At 46.1% G+C, this 20,377-nt stretch overlaps 1 protein-coding gene across 3 annotated transcripts in view; it reads right to left on the bottom strand.

Moving 5' to 3' along the window:
• NRP2 (neuropilin 2) overlaps positions 1-20,377 on the bottom strand; it is a 116,457-nt gene that overhangs the window by 66,829 nt on the left and 29,251 nt on the right. For all 3 annotated transcript variants that reach the window (XM_017536874.2, XM_017536875.2, XM_037741488.1), the window contains exons 3-7: positions 15,196-15,377; positions 8,918-9,148; positions 7,699-7,854; positions 5,280-5,449; positions 3,317-3,472 (exon numbers count right to left, since the gene is read on the bottom strand). In XM_017536874.2, the coding sequence (XP_017392363.1) occupies positions 3,317-3,472; positions 5,280-5,449; positions 7,699-7,854; positions 8,918-9,148; positions 15,196-15,377 (895 nt within the window). The remainder of the gene's footprint in view (positions 1-3,316; positions 3,473-5,279; positions 5,450-7,698; positions 7,855-8,917; positions 9,149-15,195; positions 15,378-20,377) is intronic.

Below are 20,377 nucleotides of genomic sequence, written 5' to 3'. Positions count from 1 at the left end.
ATTGTGCCTGTAATTATGTACACATACATGAAACTTCTACTGTTATATTAACAATGCCATGTCTACATCTGCAGTGTTACTAACATAGCTGGGGAAACCAAAAGCAGTAGTTTCTGCTTGTGGTTTCTGAAGAAATGTATGCAAAGCAATTTGTATAATCTAAGGGAGCATGTGGGTTGGATATGGGTTCCATCAGGCAGATGAGCTCTCTGCCTTGTGGTTATGCCATAAATATACATCAGGCAGGCCCACCCTATGTGAGAATCATAGGTTCCATATTTATGGCATGTGGAATTGGATAAAAATTTGGGATGTGCTGTGTATGTGGGCTGTGTAGCCAGGCTGCATTTTGCCAGGAGACTTGCAGTGCCCCAGCAACAGTGTGACCGGCCACTTTCTCAGAGGTAACTTCATGATAACCTGTTAGATAGGAAGAGACCAAGAAAAGGCTGCTCCTGGACTAGGGGAGGCTGGAAAAGAGTTCCTTAGTCTTCCCCACTCCCTGGCAGCAAGAAGGAAGGCATTCTTTCAGAGGCCTAGGCCTTGCCCCAGCCCAGCGTGGGTCCACACTGTAAACAGTCTTTTGCCAAGACATCGTGTAGCCATCCCCCACTACCTTGAACGCTCATTAATCTTGTTTTTCTCTGACTTCCCGAATTCCCCGGTCTTTGATGTGCTGCATTGGTGTTGACAGTGACCAGGGAGTTGAAATCGAGTTCCCACATTTCCGTCCCAAATGTCACAATCCCTTCTTCCCTCCCTGCACACTGGAAAGGCATTTGCAAACCTTCCCTCTTCACTGCCCAGCAGAGCAGGCGGCTGCCTTCATCTCTGCTTTGCTTTTCTGCTAAGTCCTGTTGTCTGAATTTCACTTTCAAGCCCACCACTTAGCACCAGTTAGCTTGGCACAGTGTCCACCATCCAGCGGCTACAAAGAAACTCAGTGGTGGCACTCGGCGTGGATGAAGCCTCTTCCTCCGCTGCCCCCGAGTCCCCTCCCCACCCCTCGCCTCCCCCCATGGCATCAAATCAAACTGCGGCAGACTTGACAAATCTATTTGGCACAGTTCACTCAACTATTTCAACCTCAACAGCCCAGAGAGCTGCACTGACGCACTGTGAATGGGGCGGAATCTGCACATTAAATATAGATACCTGAGCGAGAGATTGCTAACGAAGGGGCAGTTGAGACCATCCTTGCAGGAGAGACAAGGAAAGCCCCCTGGGCACCCACCACACCCGCAGTGGGGCGAGGGAGCTCGGAGAGTGGGGCAATGCCTAATTGGCAGGCTCTCCATTTTCCTGCCTCCTTCTAAGTACACAGAGGATGAATTTCTAAAGGGGAAGAGAAAAGGCCTTTCCTCTGCCCCAACTCCGTTTATTTGGGCAGGACTAATTCAATAAAACAAAAACAAAAACAAAAAAACTCTCAAGTTACCCCTTGGCTCTTGGGGAAAGAAATCTAGCCAAGTGGGGAAAGAGGAGGCAAAAGAGAGAGAATGTATCCACTATGAAAAAGCTGAGAAAAATAATTCTGAAGACCACAAAGCTAAATTCAATTTTCAGGAATATCTTCCCTGAAGAATGAATACCAGGGATAAAGCCAGGGAGGACAGCATTTTATGAAAATGTGCAGTGCTAAGGTCTTTCCAAAAGCAGATTTCCTACAAATGATGTTTTAAATAGCATCCTGGTCCATCTGCATGCTTTTAAAACAGCTTATGCTACAGTATCCCTCCGGCCTGGCTGCTTAGTCATTCCGCCTGGACTGGGAGACTGTCAGGTGAGCCTTGCGCCTCTCCCCAGGGACCACTCCTGCCCGGCTTCCGGCCCTCATCTTCTAGCTGAGCTTCCGAGATCAGTTTATAAATGAAAAGGGTGGGGTGGAACCAAGTTTCAGCCCCCAAGCTCCTGGCACCCAGTGCCAATTCAGGCTGGCCATTCTCAACTGACACTTGGCAAGTCTTCCTGAAACCAAGTCAGTGGGAAACCAGACCTGGCCCGGCACATCTTTTACTTGCTAAGTACCTCACTTTCTTTATCGGGGAAATTGGGCAGTTGTATGCGTGTGTGTGAGATACCTGGTAATATCCAGAAGCCATGGTTTTCAGATGAGTGGTACCCCATTACTATGGCGATTTCAATTTAAAAAAAAAAATCTACTCCTTTCCCCATTTCCCAAGTGAAACTGTCAACATTATAGTTCAGGATTTTCTGGGTCTCAGGTTTCCAGCTGCACCAGCCAGAGCAAGCTGCCTTGGGGCAGTGACAGAAGCCAAGGAAGATTCTCTATGGAAAAGATCTGTGGCCTCCCCAGGCTTGGCCACATGTGCCCCATTTTGATAAATCACACCCTGGCAGACCAGGGCCTGGTGGAACTGTAACGCTGCAGGAGAGACCCTCTTCCTCCCTCCCCACCTCCCTTTTAGGGAAGGAGAATCAGCCTCTGGGAATCCCCTGGACATCACGCTCTCCTTCCAGACCTCTGCACCAGCTCCTAATCTGCAGGGAGCACCGTGCCCTGTGCTCCCATCACAGACATCCCAATCCCACTCTCACAAGGCCCTGGCTGTTTGCAATAAGCCCCCATGTGCTGAGTGTGCTGTGTATATACACATATAGCCAGCACATCGCCCGTGCCAGCTGCAGACCCAGAATGTCATGTGTCTTAAGAAAGTGGAGTGCCAGACATTCATCCATATGTATACAACAAAAGCCCCGCATCACCCACACAGACCACACCTCCAGGCGCTGCAGACTCGGGAGGCACCAGCAGAGAGAATTCAATGCCTCACCACTAAGCATGATTGCCATTTCAGAGCCCATCCCCAACAAACTGAATTTCTCATTATTTATTGTCCTCTTTCTTCTCCGGGACATTGTGATTTCCTCTCAGGATTTGTGCCCTTTTATTTCCAGAGCTCGGTAACTCCTGAACTGTAGTATCATGTGGTTTTGTGATTGTTAAGCCAGCATGTGGAAGGGACTCAGGCCATAAATGTTCAGTGAATCCTGTGCGGGGAGAAGCGGACTGGGGATACATTTTCTCCTTCATTTGAAGTCAGAGAACACTCTGCAAGCTCTCTCTCTCTGCTGTGCAAGATGCAACAGAAACCAGGCTGTCAGAGAAATGGTGTTTTCCAATTGCTTTAGCCTAAGAGAGATTTTCAGGGCCAGCGCGACCCTTGCTTCCATTAATTATCTGAGCCTCACTACACAAGGCCTTCTCTCCTGTAGGGGGTTGCTTTAAAGCTCTCCGGATCCCATTCCTACAGCCCTGGTTTAATGTGCCTTTAAGGTAGGATCATGGATTTACCTTGTGGTTTTTGCCATGCCGGTACACCATCCAGTCCTCACCATTAGTGCTGACTTCCAGCTTGTAAGATTTGACATAGTAGCCATTCTTTGTTTCCCTGGAAATCGCTCCCTGCGTTGCAATGGCCGTGAGCATGGTTAAAAAGCGCAGGTCCACCTGGGGAAGAGAGGGCAGGAGTAAGAGACCACCATTCCCAACACAGGGCAGTGTCTCGTTTTATTTCTAAAGGACACCATCATTAGACTTTACTCCCAACCTGTATCTGTGATTCACTGAGACATACTTGTAATTAGTATCAGTTTGCAATTCCACTGGACAATTAAACTCACATTATCTGACACTAAATCAGACTCCTTGAAAAGTTAGATTGTCTTTGACCTCTCTTTTGCAGATATGAATTGACAGTACTCAGTTTTTCTTAACCATTGAACATCTAGTACTATAATCCCTTCTTACTGAACCATGGCCTGTTTTGGACAGTGGAAGCAGATGCTGCTTTAAAGAAACAAGGCTGAATCTACTCCTCTCCACTCCTGTCCAATTCAATCCAATTCACTTATAATGCCCTAGTTGCAAAAGTCATACTCATAGCAGCATCCCCTCCCCACACCCCCTCGCTCCATTGTGTATTTAGTTGCTCAGGTCACTAAGGGGTCAAAGGGCATGTAGAGTCTGCCCAAGCAATTAGGCTTATGCACCAAGGCCTGACCTTTTGCTCTATGAGGAGGATGACCAACATTTTAAGGTACTTCTGCTCCCACAATGCCAAACCCATTTGGAAATTGCTGGATGTCATTCCTTTGCTGGCCATGGTGTTTCTTAATGGTAATCTCCATGTGACCAAAATGTAGCTAGCACACACTGGCTAAATTCAATTCTGTAAGCCCTTATTGGTGACCTACAATGTGCTCAGCATTACTGAACATTCAAGTAAGTACACAGTGCTGTCTACACGTATGAAAACAGGTGGATGGCAACAGGAGAAAGTATATGATTAAGGTCAAAGATATGGGATGCCAATTATAAAGAACTTTCTGGAAGCTTTGCAGGCTGAGAGGAGACAGATTTTTGGAGAGGCACCGAGGAGAGACAGTGACAAATGGCCCCAGTGCTTGCTGTTAGAACCTTTGTGGACTCTCTAGAGTTTCTAAGTGGTCTCTCTCCCTTTCCTGTTGTCTGCTTTGCAACATCCTTCTTAGAGCAGAGGTCACCATGTCACATCAGAGCTAGGACAGGCTTGTCAGTGGGTCACAAGGCTGTCTTACGTGTGTCATAAAAGCAGTCACTGCTCTAGTGTGGAACTAGTAGCTTGCTTTCCCCTGTTTACTTCTTCCCAGGGGATGAGAATTGGAGCAGTGTGCAGTATGGGAAGATTATTCAACATGAACTGTGAGTTTTATTCAGAATAAAGAAACCAGTGGTCTAAAGAGATGCTGCTGAGCATCTGGGCGTCTTGAGTTCCATTCCTGGTAGTGACATTTTCCCATGTGTTCTTCTGATAGCTCTGTGCAAAACCTTCCTGGCAGGGCTCTCTCCAAATAGCAAAGATCATGAGAAGCTGTCATGTGCAGCTAGCACCTCAACAAACCTGCCCTTAGGAGAATGCCCCCCATGTCTCTGATGCCTCCCTGTGCCAAGAATGAGGATGCTCTGAACTGCTTATAAAATGTTCTTTGGATATCTATAGTGATAGGGCAAACAGCATCCTGGCCAAACAACTTCTCCCAGGCCCAGTAATCTCTACAAGGGCAGGGGCAGGCTACCTCTCATCAATGCCAGCATGTAACCCAGTGCTTGGCATACACATCTATTTGGATGAATGAATGAATGAATGAATGAATGGAGTTCTCAAGTACGCTGTGTTTATTTTCTTTGTGTCCTCTGTCCACTGTATTTGAGGAGCTACCTCCTGCCCCAGCAATACATACACACTCTGCACATTCTCTGTTATCTGCTCAAGTACCTGAAGATACTCCTTGTTGGAATCCAAGTTGGGGGTCCAGCCATTGTCATTACCATGGAGCCGGCTTTGTTGAGGGGTCCACCTCCCATCAGAATAGGTAGATGAGGCACTGATCTGTTCATTAGCAATCCGGCCAGACTCCATGCCCAGAGGGACATTGCACTGAAAGTCTGAGGAAAGGAGATGGCCAAATGCAGAGTTAGGCCTTCCAACCCAATATCCTGGGGTCCCCCAGATGCTGCCTCCTTTCTAAGGACAAGTCCTTGCAGGCACTTCCTTATTTAACAGACCCTAATTATATGCTCACATTTTAAAAACAACTACACCAAGTCATGAAGCTTGACAACCCCTCTGGGTCTGAAAGAAACTAAATTGGACCTAAAAGAAATCAGGCTAAGAATAAATAAGAGAATCTTCATACAAATTAAAAACACAATCTAAGGCACAAGAACTGTTACTGCTGCAGGCTACAGATGCCAGATGCACCATTACTGCAATACAGGTAAATGTGAGATAAGACTCGTGGCGATTTGGGTGATACATCGTGGGAAGCCTGCTTTATTAATAAACACCCAGGAGGCACTTTTGCTTCCTTTTTCACTCAGCTGTCTTGTGAGTTCTGGCACAGAAGACAGACATTACAAAGCATAAATACCTGTCTTTGGGAGAGCTCTCCATGAGCACATGCATGTCACTCTCTATCCCCCTGCACCACCTGTCTGGACAAATAGACCCGGAAGTCGCTTACTCTGGCCTTGTGCTGTCAGCCGCATTGCTGTCCTTCCATGAATGCCATGAACACTGATGAATATGTGTGTGTCCATGTGTCTAAGATGTGCCAGCAATCCTTATCAGGTATCAACCTATTCTTTTTTTTTTTTGAGACAGTTTTGCTCTGTTGCCCAGGCTGCAGTGCAGTGGCGTGAACTTGGCTCACTGCAATCTCCACCTCCTGGGTTCAAGCGATTCTCTTGCCTCAGCCTCCCGAGTAGCTGAGATTATAGGCACCCACCACTATGCCTGGCTAATTTTTGCATTTTTAGTAGAGATGGGGTTTCACCATGTTGGTCAGGCTGGTCTCGAACTCCTGACCTCAGGTGATCTGTCCGCCTCAGCCTCCCAAAGTGCTGGGATTACACGCGTGAGCCACCTCTCTCAGCCAGGTATCAATCTATTCATTACTCTGTGACTGCACTAGCCATTCACAGGACCTGCTGCAATTTGCCATACTGTTTCTTTGTCACTCAATCTTCAGAAGCTCTTTGATGAAAATGCAAATGCAAAACTCAGCAACCTTCCTGCAGGCCAGGCTGTTGTGTCTGTAGTTCTATATATGGTGAATTGTCTGTAATCAGGGCAGGATTTCCACAGCTCAAATCATTTTTAAAACTGCTTCTTTAGTCTTTAAAGTTATCATTTGGGGCTGGGCATGGTGGCTCACACCTATAACCCCAGGATTTGGGGAGGCTGAGGCAGTCAGATTATTTGAGGCCAGGAGTTTGAGACCAGCTTGCCCAACGTGGCAAAACCCCACCTCTGCTAAAAATACAAAAATTAGCCAAGCATGGTGGTGCATGCCTGTAGCTCCAGCTACTTGGGAGACTGAGACACAAGAATTGCTTAAACCTGGGAGGTAGAGAGTGCAGTGAGCCGAGTTTGTGCCACTGCACTCCAGCCTGGGCGAAAGAGAGAGAGTCCATTTCAAAAAAAAAAGTTATCGTTTGGGTTTCTAAGTAGAAATGGCAGCACATTTGAAACACATGTCCAAGAGCCACTGGTTTAAAGATGTTAGTGCTGAGGGATTGATGGCTTAGACTGCAAGTCCCACAGCAGCTGCAATCGGAGTTTTTAATTCCTTGCTTAGTGGCTGGCACATGGTAGCAGCTCCACAAACTATCTTTGGTGGAAGTGTGAAGTCCAGGTCCAAGCAGTTGTACCAATCTCACCAGGAAAACATTACCCAGCCGCAGAGGTGGTTAATGTAAAAAATGGTTCAGTTTTGTGACAGTGCCCCCTGATATTTTGAGAGGGAAAAAATGGCCACAGACTGAAAAAAAGCTAACACAGGAGGGACCCTGTATAGATCATCCTAACTAACCTCTCTTTCATGGTCCCATGACTTTCCTTGAAAATAACTAATTCTTGGTACACATAAACACACACACACACACACACACACACACACACACACACACACACACACACATTTTAAAGAAATAAGCACCCAGATTGACATGTGTTCTTTTCTCATCAACCTCTTCCTGGCAAGAGGATATGTGCACCTCTGCCTTGGATGCCACCATAAGCTCTACTGTAAAGTTCCCACCTCCTCTCTCATAGAGGTCATCCTCTCTTCACCTGTGCACCCTCACAGCCCTGATGGAAGGACAGGACAGAGGTTCCCAACCGGCCAACTCACTCTCTAGTGGCTCTTGATGGACCAGGTAGTAACGCGCAGAGAAGCCATCCCTGGCCACCGCCATGTCCGTGTGAAAGGTCAGGGAGAGGATCCCCGTCGATGAACGAAGTTCAGAGGGTATTTTGGCCCCACAGTACTTGCCAATCAGTGGGCCAACTGGACATTAAAGACAAAGAGAAGTCAGTGGAAATGAAAATGTCAAACTTGGTTTTCCCTCTATTTTCCCTTCCCATCATCGTGTGTTATTCAGTGGACCATCACTTGTACACCTTGCCACAAAAACCAAAGATATGTTTTAAGAATAATGGCTAATATCTTTCTTGCACATTAAAAAGCACTTTCACTTTTTAATTAAAAAGGTACAGGCCGCCATCACTGATTTCGTTCTGTTCTCAGTGCCCTGGAAGATGAGCTGGAAAGGTATCATTACAATGTCCGTTCTATGGAGGAAGTAACAAGTTTGGAGAGCTCATGAGATTTCCTTATTCATACTGCTAGGAAATAGCAGAGCTGGGCCTCCAACCCAAGTTTTCTGACTCAGTCTTATGCTTTAACCAGCAAATAAAACTGCTCTTCTTGTTTAGGCATCAGGTCTCCTTTATGCTGGAAAATACTTAAAGTGACTACAAAAGTGAAAGGCTTATTCCTCTCCAATACTGATTAGACCCAAGATCTATGTTGGTCTTCATCTGAGAAGGACTGGTTGCTCTTGGCCTTGGGCAATGTACCTTTTCAATATTTATGACTATATTAATAATTTTTAAATTATGGTAGTAATAATGATGATGACAGCAGCTAACTTTATACAGGTGAGACATAGATAAGGTAAGTAACTTGTCCAAGGTTGCACAGCTGGTGAATAGCAGAGCCCAGCCAGTCTGGCTCTAGAGTCCTTCTGTTTGGTCATAAGAGTTAGCCACTGAGCAGCTTTCTAGCCTGACAACTTGGAGTAGAAATGAACACTATCTGTAAGTGTTCTCATCCTTTCCAAGTAGCTATTTAGTCTCCTATCCTTTTCTAAAGAAATATTTCCAGGAAAGTAGACTGCCTTCATGTAATTTCTCTCAAGCCAGCCTTGGTGAAGGAGAAGAGAAAGTCGTCATGGGTCATGTAAGAACTCACAGGAGCTTTGAAGTCTTTGTTCTTCCTCTTTATCATCACTAAAGCAATTAACAGGCAAAGGCCAAGCTACTGAGGAATGCCTCATGACATCACTCACCATGTGGAATGCCATCCCAGATGTCCAGCCAGTCGTACTTGCAGTCCCCCTCTCCCACCTGCAAAGGGTCATGCTCCAGGTCAAAGAGCAGGAACTGCAGGATGATCTCCATCTTGGGTTTGGCCAGGATGGTAAAGGTGCAGTCCACGTTGTGTGGATACTTGTCAGGAAACCCAGGGGATTCGATGGTCCCGTTGGGGCTTGTGAAGTTTTTTGAGCAATCTTCAGAGCCTGTATGTAAAAGAGAACTGTAGCACTAAGAAGAAGACGCCTTTCCTAGCAGCCTCTGTCACATAGGTTATTTAAATATTTGGGCCCAAACTCTTGAGGACCTCTTTTTGTTGCCTCTGGAGTGGTCCTTGAAGCAATATACTCTTCACAGGCATGTTTCAAGCCCTCAGAAATTAGGGAGGCACAGCTGGCTTGCTCTACATATGAGAGTGAGAGCAGCAATTGAGGAATTGGGGGGTGGGGTTAGAGTAGAGAGAAGTGTGTATGTGTGTGTGTGTGAGTGTGTGTGAGTGTGTGAGAGAGAGAGAAAAGGGGGAAGGATTCTCTTGAAAAGAGGAACAGAGTCTTCTTTCTCAATTACTCAGCTGCTCGCTCCAGAAATGTAAGTTATTTCAATCCTTAAGGAAGGCTTGCTGATTGCCAGCAGGGAAAACAATGTTACCCCTTATTTATTGCTGACCTCAACACTAGCCCCTATTGTCCCACAGCCAACCAAGTGCCCCCTTCTCCTTCCAAGATCCAAGGTGCCTCAGGGGAGGGGCAAAGGGGAGCTTGGGTCTCATTCATGTCATGACTGTATTAAAACGAGCTGCTCTGTAGTGGTCGGACAATTAACAATCGACGTTTTTAGCTGGTGGATCACAGCAGGCCGTTGGGGATGTTAAAGGCCGCTCCGGCAACAAGTTTGGAAAAATGCAGCAGTGCATTGACATTTGGAAGGCTTCTGGCTCCTTTGTGGTGTGGATGGCCTTATTTTTCTCCTGAGCTCTTGTGTCTGCTTTCTTGGGACGCACGGAAGGATCCTGATTAAATGCGGCACACATTTGCATGCTGGTGCAAGCTTGGATGGCAGCAGAAGCAGGAGCAGGAGCTCCTAAGAGGATTACAGCCACCCTATCTCTTAATGCCTATAGGTGGAGTCATATTAAAAGGGCTCTTGTGCTTTAACCCAGCCACCATTTGCCAGGGCAGCACCACAGATGGCTCCCAGGAGCACTGCAGCCCAGACCCATGGACCCACGGAGCACGAGCTCATACACGTTCACGCAATGAATGAAAATGCTGGACAATTAGAATTGATTTCACTCATTATGTTCTGATTTTAAAATTAGAAAAGAAGGCAGGATGTTTGAGGAGGATAATAGACATTCTAAGCATTAAAAAGAAAACAAAACAAAAAAAAAACAAGAAATACTCGATAAACTAGGTGTTTACTGGCAGGAAGTGTCCTCTGGGGTTCACACTGAAATATAACTAGGTGATGTCAATACACTGATCTTAGCCTGCAGCAATGTCTTTATCCACATTGGAGGAGGCCTCTCTTTGAGTCTCTTTATTGATGACAGCTTTCTGAAAAGAGGCAAATGTCTGATTTGGAAGAAGTGCCATGCAAATAAGTGGGGATGGAGAACTTGCAACTTTCTTTAACACCAGACAGAAAATTCCGCTATCTCCTACCTATCCATCCATCACTTCCTACTTTCCACCTTGTGCTGTGCCTTGACAGGGTAGGAACTAGGAACACATGAGGGTGAGGGCTAACATCTGCATGGGTTCTGTGGAGGCTCTAAGCAGCCGCTCTCAGAGGCTCTGCACCCCATCATTCATATGCATGGCAGCAGCAGGGCAGGCCCAGAGTTTTCAATGGGCAGCTAGTCCTGGAGGGATGAGCTGGGGCCGCCTCCCCCAGCTTTGTTTACGATTGGGCTTCAGACTCCTGAGGGCCTCCTCAATGGCCCGGGATGAGGCAATTCAGCAAAGCCAAACCAGCTGGCAGGTCTTCAGGGGGCCAAGAGGAATTTTGAAAAGGTTAGAGTTTATGGCTGCTGTGCAGCATTCTTCATGTGGGCCACTCAGCTGAGCCTCACACATAGTTGGGAGGAAATTAACTCTCTATTCACTTCTTGCTTGAGAGCTAGAAAGAGCCTCCTGACATGCTGTCTTAGAGCTTGCTCTATTGTCATTCCCTTTGAAGGCAAGGGAAATCTCCACCCCCTGGGAGTGGGGAATTTTCTGGTGGAATCTTTCTTTGGTCCCTGTCATTGGTGGGGCATGAGTGCTTCCACGATGGCCATCTAGTGAGTCTAAGAGAGGCCTGGAGAATGTGAAATTCTAAAGTACCCATAGTTCCCGGGTCCTGAGCTCCTGCATCTCACTGAAAAGAAAATTTCATCCTTAGGTACTTAAAGCAAAAAAAAAAAAAAAAAAAAAAAAGCGTTTCTGATATATGGCTATAAATGGGTATATCCTATGGCTTATTTTGAAGGAGGTGGGAAAACTTTTGTCCAGTTTTATCTATTTTTATGCAGAAAAATCACACCTGTCTCTTAACATCATGCATTCATCTCTAATCGCACCATCTCACTGTTGGCAGCATTACAAAAGCAGCTGGATGGCAAGTGCGGAGAAGAGATCTCAGAAAAGGGGGCAGAAGCTGCCTAATCCAAAATCCTTTTCTGAGATGTGTTAGAAGGTTTAAAGGTTAAAAGAAGAACTCAAGTCAACAAATACGCAAGCCCACTCAGTGTTAAGATTGTCCGCAGAAGCTGGGGGATTTGAGTTGCGGTGAGTGATTTCATAGGAAAGGACTCTGCTACGAAAAATGCCCACTCTGTTTTCCTGCTGTGAATTTTACAATAACTCTGCAAGTAGAAGAATCTGCAGGTATCAAGACATTTAAAACACAATGGATTTGCCTGGAGCTGAGTTTGCCTTCCCCACAGAAGGTGAATTCAGTTCCTAAATTCAGGAAGTAGAGGCAGTACGCACTCAGGGTTTTCTCTACCTCTGTGAATGACCCAGAAATTTCAGTTTCTAAAGTGTCACGGGCAAACAGGAAAGTAAACCTGATCTTGAACTTATGGTTAAAGGAGCTTCAGGAAAAAACCCAAACACACACACATTTTCCACTGATTTTGTTTTCAATGTGACATTTTATGTTAATTTTTTTTTTTCCTTTTTCTGTTCTGCTCAGGATATCTTGATTTGGGATCTTTTAAGTTTGTGAGTTGTTCTGGCTTACCCTTTTAAATGCAGACAGTCTGGTAACATATAGAATGTTTAATATGCCACTTCACTTAGGGCAGACATGAACCTTCCACGCCAGCCGCATGCCCTGGTCTGCACTCACACTGTGGGTCCTGCAGCAGAGCCTCACCAGGGTATTGTGCCACCGAAGGTTTCTAGAGACCTCTGTATGGCTACTAGCAGTGTATCTGTGTTTACAGTTTCCCCCGCTTCTTCCTCTGTATGAATCCCACTAGCAAACATAGCTGTGTTTGGATTTCTTCAGCATGTCCACCCATTTCTTTCATGTTCTGTAGATGACGTAAACTTTGTATATTTTCTCTCCTGACTCCAACAATGGAAATATGGGTATAGGACATGGCACCTGCATGAATGCTCATTTTTCTAAACTTCTCTGTTTTGAATTTTGCACCCTTGCACATTTCTGTGCTTTCTATAAGGCTTTTTTTTTTTTTTAACTGAGTTTCACTCTCGTTGCCCAGGCTAGTGTGCAATGGCATGATCTCGGTTCATTGCAACCTCTGCCTCCTGGGTTCAAGCGATTCCTCTGCCTCAGCCTCCCAAGTAGCTGGGATTACAGGTGCGTCCCACCACACCTGGCTAATTTTTGTATTTTTAGTAGAGATAGGGTTTTGCCATGTTGGCTAGGCTGGTCTCAAACTCCTGACCTCAGGTGATCCACCTGCCTCAGCCTCCCAAAGTGCTGGGATTACAGGTCTAAGCCACCACATCTGGCATATGTAAGATTGACTTTCACGCGGAGAGTTGCTCTTCCAGCAGCAGGTGGGTCTGACGATAGGTTCGAGTGGCCCTGAGAAGGCTGCTGTGCTCTCATTTGCTCTCGCACATTGCCAGGAGTGTGGCTGTTGTTGGCAAGGCTGTGTCTCACAATCTCTTCACTAGGCAACCCCAATCCTTAGAGCAGGCTATTCCATTTCTCCAAGCCGAAGCCACCTAGCTCCCTTGGCTGTCACCATTGTTTCTAAGCGGTTCACAGACTTGCCGCTTCATTTGAGATCCTGCTTCAGCATGTCCTTAAGACAGCAACACTGAATTACGACACCCTCTTATGTGTTTTATCTTTTAATATCCTCTTTTCAAATGTGCATGATGGGTAGAGTGAACATTGACTTGTCCTGTGGCATTCTGGAGAATGTAGCATTATGTCTTATGAAATACTAAGTTGGGTGGTGTGAGACCAAGGCTGAGCTTTCACAGCTCTGCTCACCCTTGTTTTGACTTCCCTTGGCCAGTGTCCTGGAAGATTCTGCCTGGAGCTGTCTTCCTTTCATGGTCAGCACAGGGCAGCCAAGTGGCAGCATTAGCACTAGGGACCTTGCCATTGAACAGAGTCTCTGGAGCCCCTTGATTGCTAAGCCACTCGACTCTCCCTCTTTTCATAACCGCCACATGCCAATCATACCTTGACTTTGCACTTATTCATTCTGCCTCATATCATAGTTTTCCTTTCAGTTTACATACATACTCATCCAATAACATCGCCTATATATTGGTTATGTGCTAAGGGTTTGCCACACTTGCCTCTCCAACCCGAACACAGCAAGCAGCCTGTTTTCTTTCTTTCTCTTTTATTCTCCCCACTGCTCAGCAGCAGAGGATGATCCACCGGTGCTGGTGGCAGTGATCTGAATTTTGCACCAGACTCAGGGGAATATGGATCAAGCTACTCAGGGGCCTCACAACAGCTTAAGCCACTGGACACACAGATTGTCAGCCCCTATGACCTCGTCGTAGTCAGGAGCATGAAAACCCAAGGCAGACAGACCTTCTTGGGACCTGTGCCCTGCAACAGCCTGGGCTGCCACTCTTGCCTGACACAGTGCCTTTGGCCCCACCCCTCCATTTGATTCCACGTTCTTGTTCTCGGGCAGACAGATCCGACAAATATTTAGACAGAGTGGATATAAAAAGTGCTTTCAGCGGCTACCACTTCCTTTCAAGAACTGTTTAGTGAAAACGAAAAGATATATGAATAGCTCCCCTCACACTGAACTCAACAGGCGCCGGTCTTGGGCCTCTTGATGACAAGGCTGACAGCCTCCCCTCGAACCAGACTCCATCCACGAGTTGTAAAACTTGGGCTGCTGAAGGGAGAAGGGAGACACAGGCATAGATGGAAGGGGAGCCTCTGAGGAGGGGAGTGGGCGGCGGGTGGGGAGGACTGGAAGACGTGCTTCCCTCAGCCTCAAAATAACAAGCTCTACATATCACAGAAGAGGACATACCACGAGGAGAGCTTGAGTGTAGCTGATGAAGTAGGGTCTTGCGAATAAAAGCCTACTGTATTAGTTTTGGAAATGAGTGCTGGCCCATAGTCTCAGGGCCTAAAGTAATCTAAGGGGGACCTGATGGAAATCCGTCAACCTAAAGCAAGTGCAGTGCCTTCCGCCTCTTTTTCTGCTCTCTTTTTGACTGCTTTTCAGGGAGTCAAGTTCATTGGCATTTAGAGAGTAGGGGTTCAATGCAGAGGTGGTAGCATGGACTGCCAAGGGGAATTTCTAGGAGCCTTATTTTAATTGAAAAGCTATGGTGTGACCCCATCTGGGAGGTCATGGCAAGATATTTAGAGACTCTAAACAACAAAAAGATTCTGTCCTCAGCTCCATGTAGTCCCAAATAAAGGCAACATTAGACCATGCAGTAATGGTGAGGAAGTCATCAGAGTTTTGCTTTTTCCCATGAAGATTATTTTGCTTTTAAAAAAACACACAAAAATCCGATGCTTTCAAGAAATGGTTTTCTATTTGTCTGGTGCCAATACCACAGACAAGGGCTGCTGTGCTCCGCTCCCATCACAGCTCTAGCCAGCCCGCTTCAGCTGGTAGATTACCTGAGCTGGCTCTTCTTCTCAGGATGTCCCTGGGTTCCCCTTGAACCTCTCACCATGTTCAAGCTGGATGACACTGGCACCCTTACCCACTGCCTCGGCCCATTGGGTGCTGTCCCTCCTTCTTCTCTAAGACGCCCATCTCCCGGCCCCTATGTGTGACCACACTGACCTGTCTTGAAGATCTCATAGCGCAGAGAGAAGCCTGCCCCCTGCCGGGCGTAGTCAGAGGTGAACTTGATGTAGAGCATGGAGCCCGAGGAGATGATGGTGGGTGGGGCGATGTTCCCACAGTGCTTGCCCAGGAGGTCTGCAGATTCGCTATCCCCATCCCGAATCTCGATAAAGTCATACCTGGGTAGGGATGGCACAGACAAGAAGAGATCACTCGAAGGACATGAGAAGGACCACTGGGTTGCTCCCCCTTATGTCCCTCTATTCAGTTACAGACGTTCAGGTGTTTCAGATGGTAAGGGAAGGGCACTTATGTCTGCTTGTACAGACTGGCAAACAGAGATACTGGAAGTTGTTATGCTGGGTGAAAGCCACAGAGTGAATAAGCACATGGCTGGAAGGCCTTATCTCTTGCCCACGTAAGAGCAGTAGCATCATTCTATCAAATATCACAAAACACACTTTTTTATTCCTTCAATAGCACCATTTTTATTTCCATTATGCTCTCTCAGAATTTTAGTCTCACCTTCTTAGCTCTGTGACATTGCAAGTAGCTGAATCCCTTTGAGCATCAATTTCTTCATCTGTAAAATGAGGATAAAAATATTCCAGGGGGCTGGGCAAGGTGGCTCATGCTTGTAATCCCAGCACTCTGGGAGGCCAAGGAGGGTGGACCCTCTGAGGTCAGGAGCTCGAGACTAGCCTGGCCGACATGTTGAAACCCCGTCTCTACTAAAAATACAAAAATAAGCTGGGCATGGTGGTGTGAGCCTATAGTTCAAGCTCCTAGGGAGGCCGAGGCAGGAGATTTGCTTGAACCTGGGAGGTGGAGGTTGCAGTGAGCTGAGATAGTGCCACTGCACTGCAGCCTGGGTGACAGAGCGAGACTCCATCTCAAAAAAAATAAAATAATAAAATAAAATCCACTCTACAAGGTTGGGAAAGAGGTGGAATGCAAAAAAAAATATATGTAAGGGGTTAGGCACTGTGCCAGGCACACCGGGGATGTTTCAGAGATATTTATTTATTTCCCCATCTCCCTCCAGCCCCCTGTTTCAATTATCCCCTGGGCCATCCCTTCTTTAATTGTTAGTGACAAAGACTCCCCACCGTGGGGCGCTGACCTCCTGAAGTGTGAGGTTCACATCAGCAGCCTCTAGTCAACATGTGTTCTTAAAAGAAATCAGCCTCATATTAGATAAGGCAATAAAAACCTTTCTCTAAAAGCAGGGGTAAGCATTGTGTACGTGCACACAACTATTAGCCTCAGTGAGAGGCAGGGCAGGCTGCCTTCCTGAAGCCTGTGCTCGTTTCAGGCCGAGTCAAACTGGCCAGGGCTGGGGAGAAAGCACCTCAGAGACCCTTAGCTTGGTCCATGGGACAGTGCAAACGTAATGTACCATTTTATCTTGACAGACACACATTTTCCAGCCCCGGTATGTGCTCTGGCAGTCCTCACTGTGGTGTGTTTGTGCTTGCTTTCTGGGATCCCAGTTAATACTCCTGTCACAACTGCTGAGGTGGGAAACTTCCTCCCCACCAGCTCCCTTCCAACTGCTGGCCGACGCACCATCATTTACTGAAAACCATCCATCTCCCTCTCCGTCCCTTTCTGTTTGTATATTTTGCATCAACCTGTTAAAGCAACACTTAAGAAATCCCTTCCTTGCGGGTAAGAGAGGGCTAGGAATGTACCCTTCTCTGGGATGTGCCTGCCAATGGTTCCCGTCACACACAGGTATTTGAGGTTGCAGGATGCCTGCAGGAGGGGCTGGTGTGAGCTAGGGAGGCCCGAGGCCTCACTTCAGCCCCAGGAGCCATGTTACTTAGCCAAGGAAGTATAAGAAGGAGTGGACCAGGATTAATTCATTCTTAGACCCCACAGGGCTGGACTCCCACACTGTAAAAAGAACCGCTGAAGCTCCTTAGAATTTGGAGAAGTCAAAAAGGCAGTTTCACCTCCCCAGGGAGAAATGGAGAGATGGTCACAGATCGAGAAGGCTGTGAACGTCGGGGAATCTGTTTAGGTCTGTGATTTCAGCGTGGGAGATGGTGCTGACTTTGAAAACGTGCTTTCTCATTTCCAAAACAAAAGTGAAAAGATGCTTAGTTCTCAGGGGAAACTCCCCAAATCTTCTTTAAAACCCTTCCTTGCTACTTTCACACTGAGGCAAACTCTGCTGGACAGACACATTCCTGTGAGCAATGGTCATGCCCTGGCAATGCGCACGAAGTTTGAGAGGCTCTGCCACCCATGTTCGTTAATCAGACAACTCATCTGGACTAAGAAATGCAGAGCCCTGGGGCAAGAGTCCCAGTCCCAGAAGCAGGCAGAGCTGGGCTTGTACCCCAGCTTGGCCACTTTTTAGCTGGGTGACCTCAGGCAAGTTACTGAACCTTTCTGAGCCTCAGAAATGGGGGTGGCAGGAAGAATAAAGTAGAGATATTCCAATCTTCTCCTAGGGTTGGGGGTGAGACTTAAATAACAAAATCTAATCTACATAAAGTGTTAGTACATAGTCTGGTACTCAGTGTGTACTAAAACTGTGATTTGTTGTATTCTCACACCCATTTCAAAAGCAAGGAGGCTGAGTCACAGAGAGAAGCGACCCTGTCTAAGAGATGGAACGAATGAGCAGAGGGGCAGTATCAGCAGGAATGGAAATCTGTTCAAACATTTTGGAAGGCATTTTGGCGAAATGCAACAAAACTTAATATGTACATAGCCATTAATCCAGCAATCCTACTGCTAGGAATTTTTGCTAAGAAAATAATCAGACAATTGTGCAAAGATGCATATGCATCTTTGTGCATATATTTTGAAAAAATATAAAAAGTGGGAGGATATTTTGCTTATAAATAGTTTCAAAGCCCAGCCTAGAGGGAGGGTAAATCCAGTTGGGATATTTATAAAATGGAATACTCTGTTGCTACAATCAATAGTCTGCAGGTCTAGATTTTTTTATTTTTATGGAAAAATGGTCATGCTATACTGTTAACTTTTTAAAAAGGAGATTTTTAAAAAGTATGTTTTAAAAGGTATACATATATTTTCTTACATAAACATACAGAGGACATCTGAAAGACTATCTACTAAAATATTAACAATGGCAAGACACATGGGTGGTGGGATAATCAGTGATTTTTACTTTCTTCTTTGTAAAAGAATCCAGCTCTGATGAGTTAGCAGATGTAGAAGTAAGTTCATCATCATCACCATCATCATCATCCATGTCACAGAGCTGCAGTGAGGACTAAGTGAGACAAAGTAGGTCAGGACACCCAGAACAGTGCCAGGGACGTGACCCACGCTCAATAAATAATTTTTTAAACTTTTTTTAAAAAGGACCACCAGGTAGTTCCAGCCTTCGTGTTGCCAATTTCTCTAGGAAAGACAAAGAGAGGCCCTGACGTCCCACGGCCTTGTTCCTCAGAAGTGAGAGGGTTTATCTGGTTGCCTAATCACCCATGGAGTCATTTAGGAGATTAACAGAATCAGCAATGAGCAGGGCTGCCCAACAAATGCCACTGTTGCAAGCTTGCCTCAATTTACTCAACGGATATAGACCGCCCCAAATCCCTTCTTGTAATGCTGCCTGCACCAAATACCTGCTTACATAGCTACACATACACACACAGAAGGGATGCATTTTTGAAAAAGTTTCATATAATCCAGTAATACTATAAAGTTTTTCTCTGAGCTTGTTGGTTAAAGGACCCCTCGGGTAAATCCTTTGGTGAAGGAAATAATCAGCAAACCTTACTTGAACTTCTTTGAAAAACTAGATTTTCCTACAAGATTTGCTTGAGGGGAAGTGACATGGAGTTACAATCCGGCAGCTGACAGCCTCCCCCCTCCGGTGTTCTGGTTCTGCCCTGTGGACAAGCTCCACTTAACCACATGGTCTTCTGGCTGGGCCTTTTACATAAAGGGCACACTCCAAATGGCATGCTGACTTCATAGAATGTCTCATTTACCTCCTGTGTGACTGACTCATTTGGGGAAATTTTTTATTATGAGGGATTTGCTACAGCTGGAAGTAAATCTCCTTAGAAATTTCAGTGTTGTCAGGTTCATTTGTGAAGAGTTAGGCAGAGGCTTAGGAAGCTTCTGGCCTTGGAATAAATACGGCTTTGCATCCAGTGTCTAATAACCAGTGTTTGGTAAAGGAATCTGGGTACAGACTCAGAGCTCACCCTAACGAGGGTCAAGTGGGATAACTTGCAAAGCGGCTCCTCTTAGAACATATCACTCGTTTTCCAGAAGGCAACAGAAACCAGCGAACAGACATATTAACTAGAGTGTTTGCATTTCATTATTCATAATCTCTCCTAAATGAAAAAATTCCTTTCAAAGCTTTAACACTACCTTGTATTGTTTTATTTATTCTTTTCCCGAGCTGAAGTAGCCATCTCTACTCCCAGTTCTTCCTTTTCTCTCTAAAAGGAAGCACAGCCTCCTTTCGCCTACTCACATCATAAAATGTACATGGTGAGCTCTTTCCACTCTTTGCACTCGGTTCCCCGAGTGCCTTTTTACTTGTCTCCTCACAGAGTCTGACATCTGCAGGGTGAGCATTTGTCTAGAGAAGGCTTTCTCTACTTTCTTTCTCAACTTCAAAGTCTTAACGTTTCTCTCCCCAAACCTACATTTGGGCCATGGGAAATTTTGACAGTGAAGTTAATTTTAAGAGTCCACGGGAGAGATATGAAAAAGCAACAATCTCATCTCTTCCTCTCATCACGAGGCAAACATGAAAAAGGGCTTCCTAGTTTCCGTAACTGTCTCCACGCTTGACGCTTCCCAGCAGGGAACCAAAGGCTGGGTTAGTCAATGGAGCCTGTGCTGGAAGATCCACCAAGCTGAGGTCCTTCTCTCAGGGCACAGAAATGTCTGGCCCTTGTCAGAATCCAACTTTAGGGATGCCACACAGAACCACTTGCAAGGGGATTTCTGTATCGAAGCTGGAGTACTGAGGTCCTCCAAGGAAGAATACTACATCCCTTCAGAACGTCTACGTGCCCAAGTTCTGATATCATAACCTCTGCCAATCAAGCACGGCCTCCTTTCACCTACTCACATCATAAAATGTACATGGTGAGCTCTTTCCACTCTTTCCAACTCCAGGGCCTTTGCAAGTGTTCTTTCCTCTGCCTGCAATACTCTGTTTTTTTTTTTT

This window comes from Cebus imitator, unplaced genomic scaffold, assembly GCF_001604975.1.
Source record: "Cebus imitator isolate Cc_AM_T3 unplaced genomic scaffold, Cebus_imitator-1.0 Scaffold101, whole genome shotgun sequence".
In the NCBI taxonomy this organism is placed as follows: Eukaryota; Metazoa; Chordata; class Mammalia; order Primates; family Cebidae; genus Cebus; species Cebus imitator.
Note: the sequence above shows the minus strand (reverse complement) of the source record. Positions and strands in the feature narration are given on the sequence as shown.